Source organism: Exophiala xenobiotica (assembly GCF_000835505.1).
Source record: "Exophiala xenobiotica strain CBS 118157 unplaced genomic scaffold supercont1.2, whole genome shotgun sequence".
Classification (NCBI taxonomy): domain Eukaryota; kingdom Fungi; phylum Ascomycota; class Eurotiomycetes; order Chaetothyriales; family Herpotrichiellaceae; genus Exophiala; species Exophiala xenobiotica.
The window spans coordinates 953,068-971,253 of record NW_013562493.1 but is presented as its reverse complement, the minus strand read 5'-3'; the positions used below and the strand labels follow the sequence as shown (position 1 = coordinate 971,253).

Here is an 18,186-nt window from a genome sequence, read left to right as displayed (position 1 = left end):
GAGGAGAAGAGTGCAGGAGAGAAATGCACCGAGAAAGCTTGGCATGGTCACGTGGATACTCTGGTCTCCAACTCGAGCCGTGATACGAGGGATGATCCTGCAAGCTGGCGTTCGGAGTGCGTCTTTTGCTGTGTGTGACGTCCGGTCTTTGGTTGGTTGATTTATGTCCTGCGGTCTTCCGGAGCTCCATTCAAATCTTTGCTGCTCAAACATCATTCTTGAAGCTCCTCCCTATCTACACAATTTTCTCTCCACTGACCTCACTCCTTCACCCGCCTTTACTTTCTGTTGTTGACTTTCTTCTGTCTGACGATCACCATGGCCTCTTCACTTCGTGTTGGAAGCTCTCTGCTTCGCTCCACCTCGGTCTCCTCCAGACCCTTTGTCCAGAAAGCCGCATTCAATGGTGTCCGCTGCGCAAGCACCAAAGTGAGCATCCGTTCGAGCTTGGGCTGCACTCTTATTGACGTCTCTGCTACCAGACCCTCAAAGACACCTTCGCAGAGAAGCTCCCTGGAGAGATTGAAAAGGTCAAGAAGCTGAGGAAAGACTACGGTTCCAAGGTCATTGGCGAGGTCACCCTAGATCAAGTCTACGGTGGTGCTCGAGGCATCAAGGCCCTTGTTTGGGAAGGATCCGTCCTTGACTCGGAGGAGGGTATCAGATTCCGGGGGAAGACCATTCCAGAATGCCAGGAAGTCCTCCCCAAGGCTCCTGGTGGAGAGGAACCCCTTCCAGAAGGTCTTTTCTGGCTGCTCCTCACCGGCGAGGTCCCAAGCGAACAACAGGTCCGAGACCTCTCTGCTGACTGGGCTGCTCGCTCCGACCTTCCCAAGTTCGTCGAAGAGCTCATCGACCGCTGCCCCAACGACATGCACCCGATGGCTCAATTCTCCATCGCCGTCGCTGCGCTCGAGCACACCTCCGAGTTCGCCAAAGCCTACGCCAAGGGCATCAACAAGAAGGAATACTGGACATACACTTTCGAGGACTCGATGAACTTGATTGCTAAGCTTCCTACCATCGCAGCCAAGATCTACCGCAACGCATACAAGGATGGAAAGGTTGCTCCCATTCAGAAAGATAAGGACTATGGTTACAACTTGGCCAACCAGCTTGGCTACGGTGGCAACGCAGACTTCGTTGAGCTGATGCGCCTGTACCTGACCATCCACTCCGACCACGAGGGTGGTAATGTCAGCGCGCACACGACTCACTTGGTTGGTAGCGCTCTGAGCTCCCCCATGCTGTCTCTTGCTGCCGGTCTCAACGGTTTGGCCGGTCCTCTCCACGGGTTGGCCAACCAGGAGGTCTTGAACTGGCTCACCAAGATGAAGCAGACAGTCGGTGATGATCTCAGCGACGCGAACATCACCAAATACCTCTGGGACACTCTCAACAGTGGCCGTGTCGTGCCTGGTTACGGTCACGCTGTTCTCCGCAAGACTGATCCACGATATGTGTCTCAACGCGAATTTGCGCTCCGCAAATTGCCCAACGACCCCATGTTCAAGCTTGTCAGCCAGGTCTACAAGATTGCTCCAGGTGTCTTGACCGAGCATGGCAAGACCAAGAACCCTTACCCCAACGTTGACGCTGTAAGTTACTCAAACCCTCGAGTGTATGCACATTGCTAATCTTGACCTCCAGCACTCTGGTGTCCTGCTGCAATACTACGGATTGACCGAAGCCAACTACTACACTGTGCTCTTCGGTGTCTCCCGTGCGCTTGGTGTCCTTCCCCAATTGATCATTGACCGTGGTTTGGGAGCTCCAATTGAACGACCAAAGTCTTTCAGCACCGACGCTTATGCCAAACTTGTTGGCGCTTCATTGTAAGCGATGTGATTGGAACGGATTCCACGAGCAAGCGATGTACTGTGCAAGACAAAATCTGTAGTTTATATGGGAGGGCAAGGATGGATTGGCGGCTCGAGGTCAGCTACCATTGGGCGATGGCTCAACCATGGGGAGAACCTAGTATGCCATTTTAATTGACGAGCGTTTTGGTCCAGTTTGTCTCTCCTTGTTCTCTGGGCACCCTCTACTTTCAAAGTACTCGCCGAATTCTATGCAATCGAAGAGACTATATGCCGATCGTACCTTACGACGCGCCCTCGTCATAAACTCACCGCAGGCCTTAAAATAATTTTCGGGCGTTGAGGCCTGTTGAAACCCTGGCTCCACCGTTAGCTTAAGGAAAGCCGAGTCCGCAATTTTAGGCCAGTGATGGCCCGATGGGTGACAAGGTACCCAAGCCAGTGGCTGATGGTGAGAATGGCTGGTCGCTCAACGCCCCGAAGATGACGGTGCTAGTCTTGTTTGGGCCCGAATGGGGGTGAACGGGGGATTCTTTTGGGATTTGTCGAGGCGCAGGCGCAGGCACAACGCCGACAGGCCATGCAACACGATAATGGAATCTGTCTTGTATTGAACTATTGTTGCCCAGCTCCATCACCGAAACCCAGCTGAACATTTTCGAACTCCGGCCCCAGTCATTGTGTCAGCTTGCACCGTCTCTTGATCTCCGTTCCTGACTTCGTTCCTCCATTCTGGAATTTCCTCTCCTCCAGTACACCTTCCCGCAGAGCCTCAGCCCTTTCTCCTAAGCGCTCAATCCTCCAAGGCGACGAAGCCGACCTGTTCCCTTGGTCAGGGCAGACAATACCAACCACCTCTTTGCAATGTCCGCTCAACAAGTCATGGGTACATCGACTCCCGGTGTGGAGAAGATTGAGAAGAAACCCGTCAAGTTCAGCAACCTGCTCCTCGGAGCTGGGCTGAACATGTTCGAGGTCACAACCCTGGGACAGCCCTTGGAAGTCATCAAGACAACCATGGCTGCCAACCGAAAGGACACCTTCGCTGGTGCCATGTCAAGAATATGGGGACGTGGTGGTATTCTTGGATGTAAGCACCAAACATTGGAGCATTCCTGCTGCCAAACAGACCTCGGCTAACGAAGTTGCGCATGCTAGACTACCAAGGCCTCATCCCGTGGGCCTGGATCGAAGCCTCGACAAAGGGTGCCGTCCTCCTCTTCGTCGCCTCCGAGGCTGAGTACTACGCGAAGACCTTTGGAGCCAACAACTTTGTCGCCGGCATCAGCGGTGGCATGGTTGGTGGTGTCGCCCAAGCATATGCGACAATGGGTTTCTGCACGTGTATGAAGACGGTCGAGATTACCCAGCATAAACTCGCCGCGCAGGGTGTCAAGCCTCCTTCAACCTTCCAAACATTCGCGGACATTTACAGAAAAGAAGGCATCCGGGGTATCAATAAGGGTGTCAACGCCGTTGCCATCCGTCAAACTACGAACTGGGGTTCGCGATTCGGTTTGTCCAGATTGGCCGAGTCGGCTATTCGAAAAGTGACCGATAAGAAGGATGGCGAGAAATTGAGCAGTGTTGAGAAGATCATTGCTAGCGCTCTTGGTGGTGGTCTGTCTGCCTGGAATCAACCGATTGAAGTCATTCGTGTTGAGATGCAGAGCAAAACTGCCGATCCCAATCGGCCCAAGAACTTGACTGTCGGAAAGACGCTGAAGTATATCTACGAAACCAACGGTCTTAAGGGTCTATACCGTGGTGTTACTCCTCGTATTGGTCTCGGCGTTTGGCAAACTGTGTGCATGGTTGCTTTGGGTGATATGTAAGCTCATCCCTCCAGATGTTTCTGAGCTACTGCTGACAGTTGTGACTCCAGGGCCAAGGATGCTGTTGAGAAATTGACTGGCGAAAAGGTTACTGCGAAGCACTGAAGGAGTTCGGGTTGACATGTTGAGTTGGGCACAAGCGAGAGCGGAGATGCGAGTCTTCCTCCGTCCCTAGAGTATCTACAACAGCGAATCATTACGACATGTTGGTGTGCCTGTTTCTGGAAGACATGAATAGATCTGGACTGGAATACTTTTTTCGGGCGTTCTCTTCGAATTACGTTGTTACACATTGTGTTGCCCGAGTCGGCGACAGAGCGAGGCTGCAAATTGCTTCGCAATGGAATGCAAAATATGATGGATATATATATTTATTATTCTGCGTCTGTATCGCTTATATGTCCGACTGTTCAACAGGATGTGCATATCGTTGTTCCATGTCTTCCCTCAGAACATCAAGTGCCGGCTTCTAACCTAGCAGCTAGTCTGCAATCCTTGGGACTCCTCGGTCCTGGTTCAACTCGGCAGCAACCAGGAGCACTTACTGTATGTACTTCGGCAATGCGGTAGACGCTGACACAGTGTGTGCTATACCTTGCTGCAGGAACAGTCTCATCAGCTCATAGACGAAAATTCAAACGTCGGGACTGAAGACCGACGATGGCACGCCCAGTACAACGAATTGCCTCCTCATGGACGGAAGTTTGGGTCGATGGCTTTCTGAAATTCTGAAGGATTGTAACATTTATCTCCTTTCATTGCAAGAAAGAGTGTGGTTGGATATCATGATCTGCGGCAAGCTTCGAGTCGTTCGGACCAGGGTGCCAGGGGTTCTCAGCCTCGTCTACCTGGTCGTTGCACCCCACATCCACCCCCATTGGGCATGTCGCTCGCTTCCAACCTTGCCAACTTTGGACGACGTCAAGAATTCTACCACGCAAAGAAAGTCCGTCCAATGGCGCACAGAGAGCTCGATGGTAGCTTGAGAGTTGACAAGCTGATCCTGGTGCAGATCTGCGTCATATTGCCTTGCGATATGCAAGCTGCATTGGTACAAGTGGGGACATGGAAGTGCAAGTCATTTTTCCTTGATTCTTTGCCGGATAACGAACGGATGCAAACAGCGCCTCAAGGGGAGGTGACTGCAGCAGCTGCGTTTCCGCTATCTGTGTCCCCGGGCCAAAGGTGAGTACCTATGGAGAGCATGTGCAAACGAAACGGCAATGCTGTGCATAGCATTCCTTGGGGCCGGTCTAAAAATATGGTAAAGCTAATGAAGCGAGCAGCTCTAGCGGAGGTACGAGTACAGTACCTCCAGTGAATGATGTCCCGGCTGATGCATCAAAGTGACGGTGACTTTCAATATTTTCTCTTCTTCTTCTTCACTGCAATGCATCACTATGAGAGTGACATTGAATTCAACAAGCCCTTCATTCACTTTACGCTTCAACGGCTGGTGACAAACGATGTCTCTCTTTATCTCAGTCGTTTACGTTTAAATTTCCTTGCTTCCAGCACACATGCTCATGCAAGAACACTTCGAGCACTCTGCAACCAGATCAAACACCATCTTCATCCCACGATCCGTGCCCGGACTACCAATATCAAATAACATCGAACAAAAGCCGAAACTTAGCAGCATGTCCTCTTTCTCGACTTTCGTCATGGACGTCCGCCGCACTCTCTTCCCATCGGTCGTGATGATGCTTGCTCTCACCGTCTTCGGTATCTTGCCAACACTCGTCAGCGCAACCTGCCCATCGACTCAATCTCCATTCGCTCCTGGATGGTAAGTTGGCCCAGCCTAGCGACACAAAGAAAGCGTCTTAAAGCGTCCTCTCTCACGCCGTTGCGCTACTACAGGGACACCCTGTTGTCGACAATAGTGCGGGAAATGGCAGGCACTTTGCTGACCACCTCTCGCTCGATCTGCACCGAATGCTGCATCTTCCAATTCGGCCTAGGCAGCTGCGGCGCGTCGACCTTGTGGGACGGCATTGTCCGCGACCCAGGATGCAACGGTATCTGGCCGCGCGAGCAGGCATTGGGTTTCCCCGGTATTCAGGGCGTAAGTTTTGCCTCTCCCTCACTCTGCTCTCCCCTGATGTTCCTTCCGAGACGCATGCTTAAGCTGGGCCTTGGATTACGTTGTCTCTCTGACCGATTATATTTCTAGGTCGACCACGTTTGGATCTCCGAGTGTACAGGCGCGTTCACGAGCTGCAACTTGTACAGCAGCCCAGACTGCACAGGCAACCAGGTCATGAAGATTGACAATAGCGCGAACGTGTGCCACTCACCTGGTTGGTATATCTTCAGCTTCGACTGCCAGATCGACTGAGACGCTCCGGGGCCAAAAGCAGGCATGAGACAAAACTCGTGGCTGGTTGCTGCATCAATGGGAGAAAGGGCAGAGATTCTGGGTTCTGGATCCATGGACACGGCGCAAAGCTGAAGAAGGCGGCATCGATGCTTTTGGGAGCTTGCGATTATGAGAAAATGGAATGATATTACCCGTCAATGGAGAGTGCACTGGTCATGTGCGTTCTCTCTCGGTTGGCATCATGCCGGTACGGGAAGAACTACATGGCAGATCTAAGCTGACCGTGCCTGACCAAGGATGATATTTCGTCAGGAGGGTCGACGAGACGCGGGCAGACACTCTCGAAGCAACTAGGCCTTGAGGCAGGCTTCACGCCTAACAATCAGATCCCATCTCCTGGGCATCATATGCATCTTTTTACATGGGATTTCATTTCCCACAGCGTTTCATTCAATTCTCATCGGTCACTGGACATCCTTCCATCACATGTTGTATCAGATCACTATTCACTGCTCACCCGTGACGACACTGATATTCACTGCTCACGACGACACTGGCAACGAAGGCAAGACAGAAAGGCGGTCGGCAGTCCTTCACCTTCGTCTGCATACAAAAATGTCGCTCATTGTTGATTTCTTCGAGCCAAGAGGACGTTCTTTGACACATATCTCATTCGTCTATTCCAAAACAATATACTTTTGGAGATGCTCAGGAATGGCGTCTCTCAGCCCTTTACTCCGCAACCATTTGTCGCTGAATAATCGGTCCGCGTACCTGTACGCACCGTCACACAGCATTGTGACAACGGTATGATTCGGCCCCAGCTTCTCAGCAACCTCCTTCGCCGCCACAACGTTCAACGCGCTGCTCGCTCCGAGGTAAAGCCCTTCCTCATCCAGACAGCGATACACCATGGCTATCGTCTTGTCGTCCGAGATCTGTAGCGCACCGTCAAGTTCGTTGACCTCGTTCTTCAAGTTATCCGTAACCCGACCCTGGCCGATGCCTTCAGTGATACTGCTACCCTTCCGCTCGTTGAGTTGCCCGCCCGAGCTGACGTACGAAAACAAAACTGAACCGGGCGGGTCTGCCAGGAACGACTTGACACGCCCACCGCTCACGTCCTTGAGATATCGCGTGGTGCCCGCAAGTGTTCCGCCCGTGCCTGTCGCACACGTGAAAGCGTCAATCTTGCCATCCGTCTGCGCCCAGATTTCGGGCCCCGTCGTCTCGATGTGTGCCCGACGATTTGCGATGTTGTCGAACTGATTCGTCCAGACGGCGCCGTGCTCGGGATCCTCTTTCAATAACCGCTCCGCGTGCCGTTTGGCCTGCCAATTGTAGTTCTCTGGATTCTCCCACGCAACCGCAGGCACGGGGTACACTTCAGCCCCGAGCAGGCGTAGGAGGTCGATCTTGCCTTGTGACTGCGTGTTGGGCATGTATATGACCAGCTTATATCCACGCGCGCGGCAGACATGGGCGAGCCCGATGCCCGTGTTGCCCGCTGTGCCCTCGACGACCGTGCCTCCTGCCTTGAGAAGCCCACGCTCTTCGGCATCTTTAACGACGTATAGCGCCGCGCGGTCTTTGACCGAGCCTCCGGGGTTTTGGAATTCGGATTTGCCTAAGACGTTGCATCCGGTTTGCTCGGAGAGGTGCCGGAGGCGGATGAGGGGAGTGTTGCCGATTGCTGCACACGTCAATATTAGCTGACCGTTTCTGGTCTCACATCTGAGGGACATCGAGCGTACCACCTGTCAACTGGTCGACTACACCTTGGGCTTTGGACACGCGGATACCGTAAGCATTGGGCGTGGGTGCTTCTGTAGCTGCGCTTGCCGCGCGGGCTGCTGTGGTGGCGAAGCGCCTTATTGACATTCTGAAGGCGTTCGCCATGGTGTGGACGCCCGTCGACAGCACAGTGATCGGGATGTAGAGGGTTAAATCAATGGAAGAGGACCCGAGCAGATCGTGGGCTTCGAAAGGAAAAAAGTCGCTACGGAGGATCGATGGCATCATTGCTGCCGAGGTCGAGGCTGCGCCTTGCAGCTGCTTACATAACCAAGGACTGCAGATGTTGCTCCTAGGTGGCTCACGTGGCTCCTGCTGTCTGATGCCTGACTTCATGCACGCGTCTGAATCCCACCTTGACACACATTTCACTTGCCGATATGGCAGACGAGTCCTCCTTATGGGCAGCCAAGAACAAGCTGCAGGATTTGAGAGAACAGTTCGAGGGTGTGAAATCCCGGCTGGAATTGACTCTTGACAATGCAACAGCCATTCTCGAAGAGGCCGATGACAACCTCAAGCACGCTGAGGAGGGTCTACACGGCGACGCCGCATCAAGGCCCGGAACGGTTCGAGGTACAGTGAGACTTTGCGATTCTTGTAAAGAAATTGACATCCCCAACGTGTTCGCTGCGTTGTCTAAGCTCAAACCTGACACCGAGCAACGCCATCTGGCGAACGCACGTCGCACAGTTGGTGATTTACGGCACGCTGTCGAGGTAGAATATTATTGTTGTCTATGCAAATTCCTGCTCGAGGCCATCCTGCTACAGACTGCTAAAGGCTCGTTCACAATTCCACCTGGCCAGAATGAACATGCGACCTCGATTCGACTTGTTTCCGATTCTGACCCGTGGTTCGTTACTGCAGGAATTAGTGTCAATCTCCCACCTTGTCAATTTGGCTGGCTTCGGGTTGGCGCGCGAGCAAGATCAGACCCATCGATCTGTATTACCTTCGAGCCGGCCATTGATTCTGGCCACGGCACAGAATCCCGCAACCTCGTCTACCCCAGTGAAAGGCGTCGTCTCTACGCCTTCAACGGCAGCCTCGATATCGAGCTTGTCATATCATGGATCAACAAGTGTGAGGACGTACATGGTAGTCTCTGTTGCCCAACCGAGTTGGACAATACAGAAGGCCTCACCGTTATCGATGTCGATTCCCGCGCGATTGTTCCGTATCCGCACGGAGAGCGTTATGTAGCTCTAAGCTATGTGTGGGGTTCGGATCAGTCCACTCAGTCTCTTGGATCTCGCCCACGACCAGTCCGCCTTTCAGACAATGCCGGACAGGGCTATGCGCAAGTGCTGCCATCAAAAACCCCACAAACATTCGAGGACGCAATCCGGGTGACGAAGGGACTGGGGGTGCGATACCTTTGGATTGACCTCTTTTGTATCAATCAGGATGACCGAGAAGAGCAACAACGGCAGATCGCGCTGATGGATCAGATTTTCTCCTCAGCTTGGCTGACCATAGCCTGCCTAGACGGACCCAACGCACGGTATGGGCTTCCCGGAGTTTCTCGCCCGTTCTTATACACAAGGCAACCTAAAGTCGAACTTTCCTCGGGACGGCTGACGGCTACTTATGTACACTCTTGGTGGGACGACAACGGCAAATCTCGATGGGATAGTCGAGCATGGACCCTCCAAGAACGGCTTCTATCGAGACGTCTCCTCACTTTCGCGGACACTTATATCGCCATGTCATGCCGCACAGAATACTTTCATGACTTGTTGAGCGTCGACAACTTGACAAGCGCAGGTGGAACCTCACAGATTGGAGACAAATACTACAGGGAAGATGGATCCGAGATTAACCTCGAGAAACTAGAGTGGGATTTCCAACAGTACAGCTCCTTGGTAGCCGACTACACTCACCGCGAGATTACATGGGAGAACGACCGATACAATGCGTGTCGAGGCTCGTTGAATCGAATGACGGCCAGGACCGGGGTCCAATTCCACTGGGCACTGCCCAAAGTAGACCTCCTGAAATCTTTGTTATGGAAGCCCCATCATGGCTACGTCAATTCTCGGTGTCCGGAATTTCCATCCTGGAGCTGGCTCGGCTGGTCAGGTTGGGCGGAATATGCATATTGGATCCATGATCAGACTGCAACTCCTCCCAATGATCCGACCAAAGCCGCAAAGCAACACCAAAACACCTCAAACAAGAGAAGGCGCTTGGAAGATTTCAGCTCGCCAGGAGAATATCGACAGGAGGCGACCATTCTCGAGCTCTCCCATGTGGGAGAAGATGTGCCTCCGGACATCGCTCTACGCACGAGCCTCTGCATGTTCCAAGTCCGATTCTTACGACGGGCCGGTGCTCCTCACCTGAACCGTCCGAGTAACACGCAGCAGGCGAAATTTGCAGTAGGCGACCACTGGGGTCTCGTCGCTCGAAATGGAGATCTGCTGCGAAACCCCGTTGGCGAGCACCAAAACTTTGAGCCTACGGACGTGGCCTTCCGCTTACACCCTGCACATTCGCAAGTCTTACGAAATCAGAACAACCGGGTAGAATTAATGTTTGTGAAGCATTGGCTTCGGATCTGGGATTCGGACAGAATCATTGAAAACATGGTCAGCGCTCTGGTGGTCGTCAAGAGAGACGATGGCAGATCTTATTGGCGACTTTCTTCCGTGCTGATACCCGCATCAGAATGGTACACACGAAATCCTGACGAAAGGGATATCATTTTGACATGACATGACATGACGTGACTGCAATCGCAAGATTGCCACACGACACAACACGGCGACCCAAGCGAGTACTAAGCTACTAGTACTTCTGTGTACCTCGCAATGCAGACGCCACCGCAACTTCCTCGAGGATACCGGTCATCCTCGGACGCAACCTGTCTGAGATTCGGTAACAGATACCACAAATCCTACTGAAGAGGAGAGGTGCGAATGTTCACGCCTTAAGCCACGCAAATGCTTCCTGCATGATCCTTTCCACAGTCTCTGGCCTGTCCAGTCCCGGCATATCCTGACTGATTGGAAACCCAGTACGCTCCATCATCCACGCAAGCACGTTATAACTCTCTCTATACTCGACGGGCGGCCTCGTCGAGGGGATCTTGTCAGTGGGAAACGTGGGCGTCAAGGTCTCGTTGTCGTAAATGGCCTCGAACTTGACCATGTACCACTTCTGCCCCTGCCCCTTGTCCTGGTCCTGGTCCTGGTACTTCTCCAAACGATTGATAAACCGGCCGTACGAGGTGATGTCGTACCACGTGCCTTCAATCTCGGTACGGTTGCGGATTCGAACATTGGACTCGGAGGAGGCCTTTTTATTGTTGCTACTGAAGTGCACCTCTACCGGGTTGATGTCGTGCCTGGCTTTGGGCCCCTTTTCGGCCATGACCTTGGACCCCGCGATGAAGCCATCAATATCCCCGTTGTACCTGTGCAGGCGGAGATTTTCAGCCCTGGAGTCAAAGTAGGTTCTGATCGTCCACATTTACCATGAGATATTGATGTTCGTCCTCGATGCGTCGGGGTGCCAGACTTCGCGAAGCGCCGTCCAGTTCAACGAGTCCCGGTATGATTTCTCCCGGACTAGAAGGTCTTTGATCTCGACCAGGTCTATAACGCGCTCGAGTCTCTCGTTCGTCATGTTGTTAATATGCTCATTCTGCTTTGAAGCCCAAAGTTTTGGTGAACGTATTATCGTCTCACCAGGGTTTCTCGCATATTTACTTGAGCTGTCAGTATGAAGAGGTGCGAAGAAGCTCATATCAGCACTACTAAGTTAGGCATACCGCAGCGTCATCCATACGAGTATTACATGTGCGTCGTATTCTGAGATCGTCAATTTCTTTCAGGCCACCCATCTACGATCTCAGCCTGAGTGCGGCGGCTTAGCAACAGTTGGTGTGTGATGATGCACATCCGACCTTGACAAGAAATCTGGAACGACAGAACAGACTGTGACTTCGTCCAAATGTTGACATACATACTGAGTCAATGTGCTCTCGAAATAGGTATCACGAAAGCGTCATCGAGGACATTCGACTTTGGCTTTACAAGGTCCTATACCTGAGGGCTTTCTTCTTCAAACCTTCTCACTGCCCACAATATCCCTCACAGAAACGGCGCTCATTCCTTCCGACGCTCGGTCTTCAGGCTCCTGGCCGGTGGTCACACCCGATTCAATGAGCATCTCACCATCAAAATACCCTTCCGTCTCTGCGAGGGTTTCAAACCCTTTCGAAGCACCCTCGTGGCCCATGGGGAACACCTTGGCCGGCATCACGAGATTGGCCGTGAAGTAAAAGGCGACAGCCACCGCAAAACATATCACCCATCCCGTTTGGTACATGTGTATGGCGGCTTCAGCGACCCATGTCGGATGGTATGCTCCGATCAGGCCCGGAACGCCGAAAATTGCAGCAGAGACCCAGCATGCCAGCGCTTTGAGGTTCCAGCCTTTAGTGTAGTAGTACAAAGACCCCAGGGCCGGGTTGAAAAGCGAAGGCGTGTGGATGTTGCCGCGCCTGACGACGAAATAGTCGACCATGATGATCTAGCAGGTGTTAGTACTCGGGTTTCCCAGTGCTCTTAGGACTTAGTGAGGCAACACTTACGCCACAGATCGGCGAGATGAAGATATTGTAGCTGCCCAGGAGGGTCAAGAAGCCGGAGCCGTCGGCCATCAGACAGACAAGTTAGTGGTCGGCATTGAGGTGGTTGAGCTGGCAGAGCTTACTGAGAAGCTTCCACGGCACAATTGCAAGGGACGCAATGCCGCAGAACAGCTGGCCCCGGACGATGGTGAAGTACTTGGGCAATAAGTCTGTCACATCGCACCTGAGAAAAGGACAAAAGAACCGTCAGTCATGTCTGGCCACCTTGTCGAGGACATGGGGAATATATGGTACCGAAGGGAATAGCATTGCAGCCAATGTTGACGCCCAACACAGACAATGCGAGCCCCATTGCAGCAAAGAAGCAGCCCGCTCGCGCGGCAGGACCCCAGAACCGGTCGAGGATGGCATTGAGTAAGTCCCACTGGTTCCAGTATGCTTGTCCGAATTTTCCTTGGACAGCTGCGGTCGCGCCGATGCCGAAGAAAAATATCAACGTCTTGCTGGCGAAGATGGACGACGCTGGGCGCCATCCAGCATCTTTGGGTCGTCTGGTATTATCGGGTCAAGTCAGGTTGCTGGAACAGAGAGTCAGCCATTGCCATTCGTCTCCGCGGACATTACAGTATGCGATTTACATTGACAAGAAGAGCAGACGTCACGCCCAGACAGCTACTGATGCCATTGAGCATGGCCCAGCCCAGAGCACCACCGTGGACTCGTGTCGCTCCGAATGTGTTTACGCGAATGCCGCCTCCGTAGTTGACATACCAGGCGAATGTTCCCAGGCAAGCCAGCGGGCAGAATATCAATTCAGCCTGCGACGCCGCAAATTGATCAGCACAACCGCGATGGGAAAAGGTGGGCGAGAGCATGGAGAAACACACCGCGAATAGGTACTTGATCCTGGTTGGATGCACAACTTGAAACGGCAGCTCAATCAACCAAAAGAGGAAGAAGGCCAGGAGATCTCTCGAGCTGATTCCAGCGCTGGTGGGAAGATGGTTCGGCATGTTCTCCCACGAATTCCCGAAGATGCATCTGAAGATGACGCTCAAGTGCTGCGAGCCGAAATACGTCAGTACACCGAACCAGATAATGGCGACCACGGCGCGGATCCAGACGAAGAAGTAGTGCCCGTATATGCCGAAGACACTCCTAGCTAGGACCGGGTAGCCGATGTGGTACCTCGCCCCAGGTCGTCCCAAGGCGAGGGCCACAGTGGACGAGATGAGATTCGCCAACATGCAGGCAATCAATGCTTGCCACCAATTCAAGCCGACGGCAATGAGACTAGCGCCGTTGGACCACTGGCTGGAATTGAAGGCATTGCCCCACCAGTAGCTGGTCAGGGATATCCTGTTGTGCAGGTTAGTATGAGTGATTGGAACATAACAAATTCGTTGCCAGCTCACCATGACCATGTACGTGCTTCCTTTGGCGTGGGTGCGAGGTCCTTGTTGATCCATTGAGATGCGGGATCATGCTCGGAACCAGTCGCGATGATGGCTTTCCATTCTTTCTTAGACTTGGGCATGTATATGTTCAAACCCTCCATAATGACAACGGCTGAGATGCTTGAATTTGGTTCCCCGAGACTCGAGTGCTGGGCTTCATTTCCAAGGGATCATGAGTAGTTGTAACTTCCCACAGTAGAGCGAGTGGCGATAGCATGGCCTTTATATGCTTGATTCACTTCGATTGTCGTCGAGATGCGCTGCATGCCTGATACGCACATGTTGATTTGGACTTTCGGGATATCTGTATAGGATAACATGATGAAACGATGCGTTTCTCTTGGAAGACGAAGTCTCAGGTACGTAAGTCACGACTGTTATCTCGAGAAGTTTATGGGGATCATCGGGCTCGTCCGACAATAAAGGGAGAGATTGATTGGTTATAATAGATCGTGAAACTCCGTATACTCGCGTGAGAGAGACGTTGAGAGCGGATGTACCGACGATGATGGCGATGGCGAGGGTGGCCTTACTCCGAAACGCATTTGATATCGGAACCGTCCGCATCTCTCGCTCTCTTGTGCTCGCCGTTGTTTGTGGATGCAGGCGTTCATGAGCATGCAGTATTTCTTCGAGAAGATATCGAATCTAGAGAATGTAGACCACTTTAGCAAATTCAAATCCGATTCCCAGTGACTGTCCGCATTGTCAATCTCGCGATGGCTATGAGTTCCTAGTCTTGGATCCGCAAGTCTGACATGAGAGTATCGGCCAGTCCTCTGGCAGCGTGGTTTTAGGAGTCGAAAGTGTTCCGGAGTTCTGAGTTTAGCCGGCTTCAACATGCAATTGTTTGATGTGATATTGCGGGACGCCTTCGTCAACGGGGCGTTTGTATGCGACATTGGCATCAAGCATGGTGTGATATCAGCGCTGGGTCTGAACCTTGTCGCTTCGGAAGACATCAAAATCATTGATTGCGAGGATGCCATTGTAACTCCAGGAGTCATAGACGGCCATGTGCATCTGGCCCAGGACAAGTCGCCGCGGGCACGAGAAGCCGGATACCAGTGTGCCGACACCAGTGAGTTGGCCATGACCCGAGGCGGGGAAATGTTACTGACTTCAGCACAGTAGAGACAGGAACGCGGAGTGCAGTTGCGGGAGGGACAACGACGGTATTGTTGTTCGCCGAGCAGTCGCGAGGAGAGTCGCTTCGAGAGAAAGTCGACGCTTACCACCAGCTGGCGCAAGAACAAGGCTCATATGCCGACTACGGCTTCCATGCTATCATCACGGATCCCGCGCCAACGGTGCTCGAAGAGGAGCTTCCGAGTCTAGCCCGCGACGGGATCATGAGCATAAAACTTTTCCTGACGTACAAGCACATGAGGATCTCTGACAAGGACTTTCTCCGTGCTCTGCATAAAGCACGAGAACTGGGCATGGTAGCGTTGGTCCATGCTGAAAATGGTGATCTTGTCGACTTCTTCGCCGAACAGCTCGAGTCTCAAGGCTTGACAGATCCGCTGTACAAAGCCATTGCCCACCCGGCAGCCGCTGAAGCAGAAGCGACCAATCGCGCCATAACATTCTCATCGGTCATGGATACGCCACTGCTCATTGTCCACATTTCTGTGCCAGAGTCCGCTGCAGTCATCAGAAAGGCCCAGTCACAACTGAAACCAGTCTTTGCAGAGACCTGTCCACAGTACTTGCTGCTCGGGAAGTCAAACTTGGCACAGGAGCATTTCTGCGGTGCAAAGTTCATATGCTCGCCGCCATTAAGAAGCGACCCGAATGATGTGGAAGCCATTTGGAGAGGAGTCGTCAACGGGACATTCACCATATTCTCTTCTGACCATTGCCCATATAGATGAGCAGGAAAAGTCTCATTGTTTCGTGTTTTCGTCTGACCATCGTTTGTGCAGATTCGCTGGCCCAAATGGGAAGCAGGTGGGACTTTCTCAAGCGGATAATGGCAATCCCAATGGAACGTAAGTGTAAATTCCTCGTTGAGGCTAGTGCCAGAGCCTAACTTCAGTCCCAAGGTTTACCAAAATACCCAACGGACTCCCTGGTGTCGAGACTCGACTCCCTCTTCTCTTCTCTGAAGGCGTATTGAGACGGCGGTGCATCGACGTGAAGCGCTTTGTAGAGTTGACCTCGGAAAACCCTGCGAAGTTATACGGCCTCTATCCGAAGAAAGGCGCTATTCAAGTCGGGTCAGATGCAGACTTGGTCATATGGTATCATGCATTCACTCCGCGGCGGCTGGTCCATGACAGGGACCTGCATGACGGCTGCGATTACTCCCCGTACGAGGGTATTGAGTTCTTGAACTGGCCGAAAATCACACTCTTGCGTGGGAGAACGGTGCTCAAGGATGCCAAATCGTAGATCATAATCGGTATGGTCGATTTATACCTCGGAAGGGATGCACTTTGCCACTGACCAGACGGCTGGCGGGGAAGTGGGACGTATTGCATGCAGCGACCTCATGGTTGCGACTTTCTAATATGTGTTGAAGCGTGTACCAAGGCTCGGGCTGCCGGTGTTGACCAGCAATCGACCATGATTGATCAAAGCCTTCCATACTTCCACTGCATCTTGAATTCCTCAACAAGCTGTTTGTTCTCGATAAGAATACCCAACTCCTGGCTGGTCCTCCAACTCGCAGCATCCATGTTGCCACTTCCTAGCAACAGCAACTCGTTGTCTACAATGGTCACTTTCGCATGCAACTTGACAGGCGTCACCTCGCGATCGGCAAGTGGAACCTCCTGCGTGCCGGAACCATCATCAAAGAAGTAAACTTCCAAGGAAGCCTGCATATTGCGTGTGCGTCGCTTCAAATTACTGATACAGGCTGTAGTCGTAGTACCCGCGGTCACCAACTGCTCGGTGGTCATCAGGGTGCGGTTCGTCCATATGCAAACATGAACGCCCCGCAGAAGGGCCTGATAAATAGCTTCAAGAACTGCAGGCTCGGTCAGATTTGGTGTAAGCATGATGATGCTGGACTTGGCGGTATTCAGGAGGTGATACGTTGTGCTCGACAAAGGTGTCGGACGGAAGCCAGGAGCGGTGCTGGGAATGCAGGGGCATTGGCTGGCAAGGGCTCGAGGATGGAGCCAAAAGGGAAGGAGCCCAGAGCCATGGGGAGAAGGTAACAGCGTGGTCTCGACAGGACCGGTCTCGAGCATACCAGGAGAATATCCAGGTTGCCGAGGTGCACCCGAGAGCTCGACAGTAGACCTGATATCGACTTCCGTCGCGGAGCGTGTCGCAGGTAGTGATTGTTCGGGACCCCAGAAACAGGTATGAAAAGCGACCAAGTGCTCGACGACAGGCCCCGTCAGCGTGACTGCGACCTCGTACCAGCGCTCCCACGAGACGTTGCATGAAGGTAGTATGGCCAGCTTCCGGTCGACAACAACGTACTTGGAATGAATGATGCCGAGAGGCCAGAAAAACTTGCGAACAACTTTTACGTCCAAACCTTCGAGTTCGTCGGCTCTAGGTAGACCAAGCTTTTTCCAGGCCGTTGGCGGGAAGATTTGTCCCTCTTTTAGCGTCGGCCATAACATGTTTCGAGCAAGTGATGATGAGGAAAAACAGATCTGTACAGATATTTTGCACGAAGCCTCGAGAGCCTTCTTTGAGAGCTGAATGAGGGCTTCATTTATTGCGTCGCGTGTCACTGATGGTGCCCAGAAGCAGGTCACCACAATGACTTCCATCCGCGCGGATGTGATTGCAGGAATGATCGTGGACTTGTATATGCTATAACCCGTCCCCGTAGTCAAGGACAGAGGGCTGCTCGGTGCTCGTCGCCCAGCGGAGACATGGTCGACATATTGCGGATCATAAGTCGGGTGTTCGTCAAAAGGCAGCCCGGTCATTGAGTCTCGGCTGTCACAATGCTCCATCGCGAACGCTGCGTGTTCAAAGCCTCCACTGGGTCTACTGAACAAGTACGCGACCGACCTTCGTACGCAATGAGCATGCCGCTGTCGAGCGTGGTTTAATGGCTCAACCCCTCCGTTGGAATAGATCCAAATGTCGAGTCCGCCGGGTGGTGAGAGACATGATGACTTATAAACTTGGTAGAGTGGCTTAACAAGTAGAACGAATGGAGAAGAGATGAAATCAATGTGGTGGTTGATTCGGAGGAGCGTGTGATGGGATTATCCTCGTCCTTGGCCAATCATTTGTCAGCCTCGTGACACAAGTACCAAAAGCCTCTAATCTTTCCTCTATCTAATTCTTCCTCTAATTCTTCCTCTAATTCTTCCTCTAATTCTTCCTCTAATTCTTCCTCTAATTCTTCCTCTAATTCTTCCTCTAATTCTTC

At 52.5% G+C, this 18,186-nt stretch overlaps 10 protein-coding genes across 10 annotated transcripts; 5 read left to right on the top strand and 5 right to left on the bottom strand.

Annotated features, from left to right (window-relative positions):
* The first annotated feature begins 108 nt into the window (after nt 1-108).
* Nucleotides 109-2,132, top strand: PV05_02558 (citrate synthase, mitochondrial). Its single transcript, XM_013463136.1, has 3 exons — nt 109-429; nt 483-1,598; nt 1,651-2,132. The coding sequence occupies exons 1-3, from the start codon at nt 319-321 to the stop codon at nt 1,837-1,839; spliced, it is 1,416 nt and encodes a 471-aa protein (XP_013318590.1). The 5' UTR covers nt 109-318; the 3' UTR covers nt 1,840-2,132.
* A 261-nt stretch (nt 2,133-2,393) lies between these two features.
* On the top strand, nt 2,394-4,080 carry PV05_02557 (mitochondrial DNA replication protein YHM2). The gene is made up of 3 exons (XM_013463135.1): nt 2,394-2,910; nt 2,979-3,651; nt 3,706-4,080. The coding sequence occupies exons 1-3, from the start codon at nt 2,685-2,687 to the stop codon at nt 3,758-3,760; spliced, it is 954 nt and encodes a 317-aa protein (XP_013318589.1). The 5' UTR covers nt 2,394-2,684; the 3' UTR covers nt 3,761-4,080.
* Nucleotides 4,081-5,295: 1,215 nt separating this feature from the next.
* PV05_02556 (uncharacterized protein) lies at nt 5,296-5,996 on the top strand (the record flags this gene model as incomplete). The annotated part of the gene is made up of 3 exons (XM_013463134.1): nt 5,296-5,444; nt 5,519-5,723; nt 5,832-5,996. 3 exons carry the CDS (start codon nt 5,296-5,298, stop codon nt 5,994-5,996), a joined length of 519 nt encoding a protein of 172 aa, XP_013318588.1.
* Nucleotides 5,997-6,631: 635 nt separating this feature from the next.
* PV05_02555 (cysteine synthase) lies at nt 6,632-7,949 on the bottom strand. The gene is made up of 2 exons (XM_013463133.1): nt 7,733-7,949; nt 6,632-7,671 (listed from the first exon to the last, which is right to left on the bottom strand). The coding sequence occupies exons 1-2, from the start codon at nt 7,875-7,877 to the stop codon at nt 6,656-6,658; spliced, it is 1,161 nt and encodes a 386-aa protein (XP_013318587.1). The 5' UTR covers nt 7,878-7,949; the 3' UTR covers nt 6,632-6,655.
* Nucleotides 7,950-8,152: 203 nt separating this feature from the next.
* Nucleotides 8,153-10,492, top strand: PV05_02554 (uncharacterized protein; the record flags this gene model as incomplete). The annotated part of the gene is made up of 1 exon (XM_013463132.1): nt 8,153-10,492. The coding sequence occupies one exon, from the start codon at nt 8,153-8,155 to the stop codon at nt 10,490-10,492; it is 2,340 nt and encodes a 779-aa protein (XP_013318586.1).
* A 208-nt stretch (nt 10,493-10,700) lies between these two features.
* Nucleotides 10,701-11,405, bottom strand: PV05_02553 (uncharacterized protein; the record flags this gene model as incomplete). The annotated part of the gene is made up of 2 exons (XM_013463131.1): nt 10,701-11,193; nt 11,254-11,405. The coding sequence occupies 2 exons, from the start codon at nt 11,403-11,405 to the stop codon at nt 10,701-10,703; spliced, it is 645 nt and encodes a 214-aa protein (XP_013318585.1).
* Nucleotides 11,406-11,843: 438 nt separating this feature from the next.
* On the bottom strand, nt 11,844-12,444 carry PV05_02552 (uncharacterized protein; the record flags this gene model as incomplete). Its single annotated transcript, XM_013463130.1, has 2 exons — nt 11,844-12,314; nt 12,376-12,444. 2 exons carry the CDS (start codon nt 12,442-12,444, stop codon nt 11,844-11,846), a joined length of 540 nt encoding a protein of 179 aa, XP_013318584.1.
* Nucleotides 12,445-12,932: 488 nt separating this feature from the next.
* On the bottom strand, nt 12,933-13,933 carry PV05_02551 (uncharacterized protein; the record flags this gene model as incomplete). The annotated part of the gene is made up of 3 exons (XM_013463129.1): nt 12,933-12,953; nt 13,014-13,734; nt 13,791-13,933. 3 exons carry the CDS (start codon nt 13,931-13,933, stop codon nt 12,933-12,935), a joined length of 885 nt encoding a protein of 294 aa, XP_013318583.1.
* A 739-nt stretch (nt 13,934-14,672) lies between these two features.
* Nucleotides 14,673-16,229, top strand: PV05_02550 (uncharacterized protein; the record flags this gene model as incomplete). The annotated part of the gene is made up of 4 exons (XM_013463128.1): nt 14,673-14,913; nt 14,964-15,594; nt 15,761-15,826; nt 15,881-16,229. The coding sequence occupies 4 exons, from the start codon at nt 14,673-14,675 to the stop codon at nt 16,227-16,229; spliced, it is 1,287 nt and encodes a 428-aa protein (XP_013318582.1).
* Nucleotides 16,230-16,411: 182 nt separating this feature from the next.
* Nucleotides 16,412-17,761, bottom strand: PV05_02549 (uncharacterized protein; the record flags this gene model as incomplete). The annotated part of the gene is made up of 1 exon (XM_013463127.1): nt 16,412-17,761. One exon carries the CDS (start codon nt 17,759-17,761, stop codon nt 16,412-16,414), a length of 1,350 nt encoding a protein of 449 aa, XP_013318581.1.
* Nucleotides 17,762-18,186: the final 425 nt, after the last annotated feature.

Bases quoted from the DNA above. Each gene is read 5' to 3' on its own strand.
- PV05_02558 (XM_013463136.1), top strand. From the start codon at position 319: ATGGCCTCTTCACTTCGTGTTGGAAGCTCTCTGCTTCGCTCCACCTCG. The intron at 430-482 runs GTGAGCATCCGT...CTCTGCTACCAG, and splicing joins TCCGCTGCGCAAGCACCAAA to ACCCTCAAAGACACCTTCGC. The intron at 1,599-1,650 runs GTAAGTTACTCA...CTTGACCTCCAG, and splicing joins CTTACCCCAACGTTGACGCT to CACTCTGGTGTCCTGCTGCA.
- PV05_02557 (XM_013463135.1), top strand. From the start codon at position 2,685: ATGTCCGCTCAACAAGTCATGGGTACATCGACTCCCGGTGTGGAGAAG. The intron at 2,911-2,978 runs GTAAGCACCAAA...TGCGCATGCTAG, and splicing joins ACGTGGTGGTATTCTTGGAT to ACTACCAAGGCCTCATCCCG. The intron at 3,652-3,705 runs GTAAGCTCATCC...TTGTGACTCCAG, and splicing joins ATGGTTGCTTTGGGTGATAT to GGCCAAGGATGCTGTTGAGA.
- PV05_02555 (XM_013463133.1), bottom strand. From the start codon at position 7,877: ATGGCGAACGCCTTCAGAATGTCAATAAGGCGCTTCGCCACCACAGCA. The intron at 7,672-7,732 runs GTACGCTCGATG...TGACGTGTGCAG, and splicing joins AGTCGACCAGTTGACAGGTG to CAATCGGCAACACTCCCCTC.